General features: G+C 39.1%; 1 protein-coding gene across 1 annotated transcript; it reads right to left on the bottom strand.

Moving 5' to 3' along the window:
• Window positions 1-635: 635 nt before the first annotated feature.
• On the bottom strand, window positions 636-1,487 carry LOC135932206 (lactose-binding lectin l-2-like). Its single transcript, XM_065469574.1, has 2 exons — window positions 1,403-1,487; window positions 636-1,069 (listed from the first exon to the last, which is right to left on the bottom strand). The coding sequence occupies exons 1-2, from the start codon at window positions 1,485-1,487 to the stop codon at window positions 636-638; spliced, it is 519 nt and encodes a 172-aa protein (XP_065325646.1).
• Window positions 1,488-2,377: the final 890 nt, after the last annotated feature.

The following is a 2,377-nucleotide window of genomic DNA, read 5'->3' as shown; positions in this document are numbered from 1 at the left end:
ACGTCGCTGTGAGGTAATCAGCCTTCAAATACGGCCTCCAAAGAATGCAGCTCCTGAACTGAGACACAGCCACAGACTAGACACAGAACAGAGGAAGCATGGGAACCAAAACCTAAGAGCTAGAAGTCACAACCCAAGAAAAACTGGAGAGCTCAAAATACAAAACCAGAACACTGGTAGTAATAAACCAAGATGAAACTTAATGATAATAATAGTAACACTGGGTCACTGACCCAGGACTGTGACAAAAGCAACATCTCTTATTTAGACGTGCTGAACTCTTTCTTTGGTGCTTTCAGGTTAGAGTCACTGTATAAGTAATTTATTGTTAGTTTGACTGTATTTTATTTTAATAAGGCTTTATCAGCAAAACAATTTTAAAAAAGTTTAATATAGATGTTGGGTGTTTCTTTCCTCCTTCCTCATTATATTAACATTAGCTGTGAGATTAAAACAATGAGTAAATATTCCCTTTGATCCACCATCAGAGCTACCAGTGGATGATTCTGTATTCGTGAAAATCAAGGTGAGTGAAATTTAATGACTTTTGCACAGACACACAAAAGACAGGTTACAGTGTACATTTACATCTTTATTGTAGCATTGTACTAGCAGGAGCAGAACGTTCAGTACTTTTAAGGACAGGTAATGCGTGTTGCACAAACATAAGGTAAATTGGTAGCACACGAGTAGTCATTCCATTTCTTATCTGGTACTACATTGGTGTGAACACAGTGTTCATTTCCTCCCTGATTATTAGGTTGTGTTGGACTCCAGTAGACAAAACGCAGTGGACAACCATCGGACCACATCCAAGTGTCTTCTTTATGCTTGTCACTGAGTCCAATCCAGGTGTGGCCCTCAGCGTGGTCAAAGTTCTGGATCAGGTTTTTCACAAAACTCTGTTCCTCTGTATTGCGGATGGACACAAGGTTGGCTCCCTGTGACAAACAGTAGACCTCTGCATCAGCCCAGGTCATGCGGGTGGCGACATATTTGTAGCAGCGGTCGTTGAAGCTCCACCAGAACATGGGACAGGCTCCACGTTGCAGTTTAAATTTCCGTTCACCTGAAAGGAAAACAGAATTCAGGGCTAGATGAAACAGTTAAGATGTTGAAGAGATTTTTTTTTCTCAGAGTCACAGAAACAGAGGTGAAAATGCTCTGCTGGTATTGAGTAACTGCTTTATTTTATGCACTGCAGAGAAGCATGGCTGCACAGTTGAAATAATGCCACTGGTCAAATGCATTCAGCAAAAGCTTTTCCCCCATTCACAGTTACAAAGAAGAGGAGCATAAGGTAACAAATATCCACATAAAATGATCTTTTGCTAACATAATAACCACAAATAAAGGTAAAAATAAATAAGGGAAAATAAGAGCTAGAAACTGGGACGGTTACCAGGTTGTTTCACTTCATTGTAATCAGAGGGAGACTCAGAAGGAGCACCCAGAGCCAGACCAAACAAGAAGAGGAGCAAGATCATGTCGAAGCTTTAAGTCTCACAGTATGATGAGAAGCTGCTGAAGCTTCTTTATACAGGATGGTTCCTTTTATAGCTGTTTGAGTGGGTGTTTTTTCTGCTGGTGTGATATCATTGGTCAGATGGACCAAAACTCTCCACCATAAACAATAACATTAAATATAAGCCAGAAAAAAATCAAATTCCGAAGAAATTCATAATTGTTTAACTGTTGAACAGTCATTTCCTCTTGGCACATTCAGGAGAATGTGACTCTTTATTTTATGTAGTTATATATTTATTGCATGGTAAAAGGCCTTATCAAGGTCATGAATAATTAAACAGGACAGGTCAGAGCTACGAAAGGAAAAGTAAAACAGATGAGTTAATCTAACATAAAGAGAAATACGTCCCTCCACACAGAAGGATCATCTCTTTCATTTTGGCAGGACAACTTAAAGTAAATAAGAAAATAACAAACTATTAAGACATATTTATTAATAAATCTGTTTTTTCTCACTTTGGTTTAAATGTCAGCATTATTATGTCATTATGCTTTTCAGTTTCTATGAAGAATTACAACATGAGGACCCAAATGCAGACACCGACAACGGTGAGGGCAACACACACACACACACACACACACACACACACACTCATTTTCATATCTCATTGAGGACATTTCTAGCTGCTCACCCTGACCCTCAAAAATAAATGCCTGACCCTAACCCTCAGCCTACAACTAACAATAACCTAACTATGATCCTGACACTAAAAAGAGATTTTGAGCCTCAAAAATTTCCCCATAAGTGACTGTTGGTCCCCACAGGTGTAGTGACATGCCAGCGTTCTGCCCTCACAAATGCAAGACACAAAAAACAACTACCTAGTAAAACTGAAATAAAGCAGGTGAA

The sequence above is a fragment of the Pelmatolapia mariae genome, linkage group LG22, assembly GCF_036321145.2.
Source record: "Pelmatolapia mariae isolate MD_Pm_ZW linkage group LG22, Pm_UMD_F_2, whole genome shotgun sequence".
Lineage (NCBI taxonomy): Eukaryota > Metazoa > Chordata > Actinopteri > Cichliformes > Cichlidae > Pelmatolapia > Pelmatolapia mariae.
The sequence above is the reverse complement of the archived record's forward strand: the minus strand, read 5'-3'. Positions and strand labels throughout refer to the sequence as shown.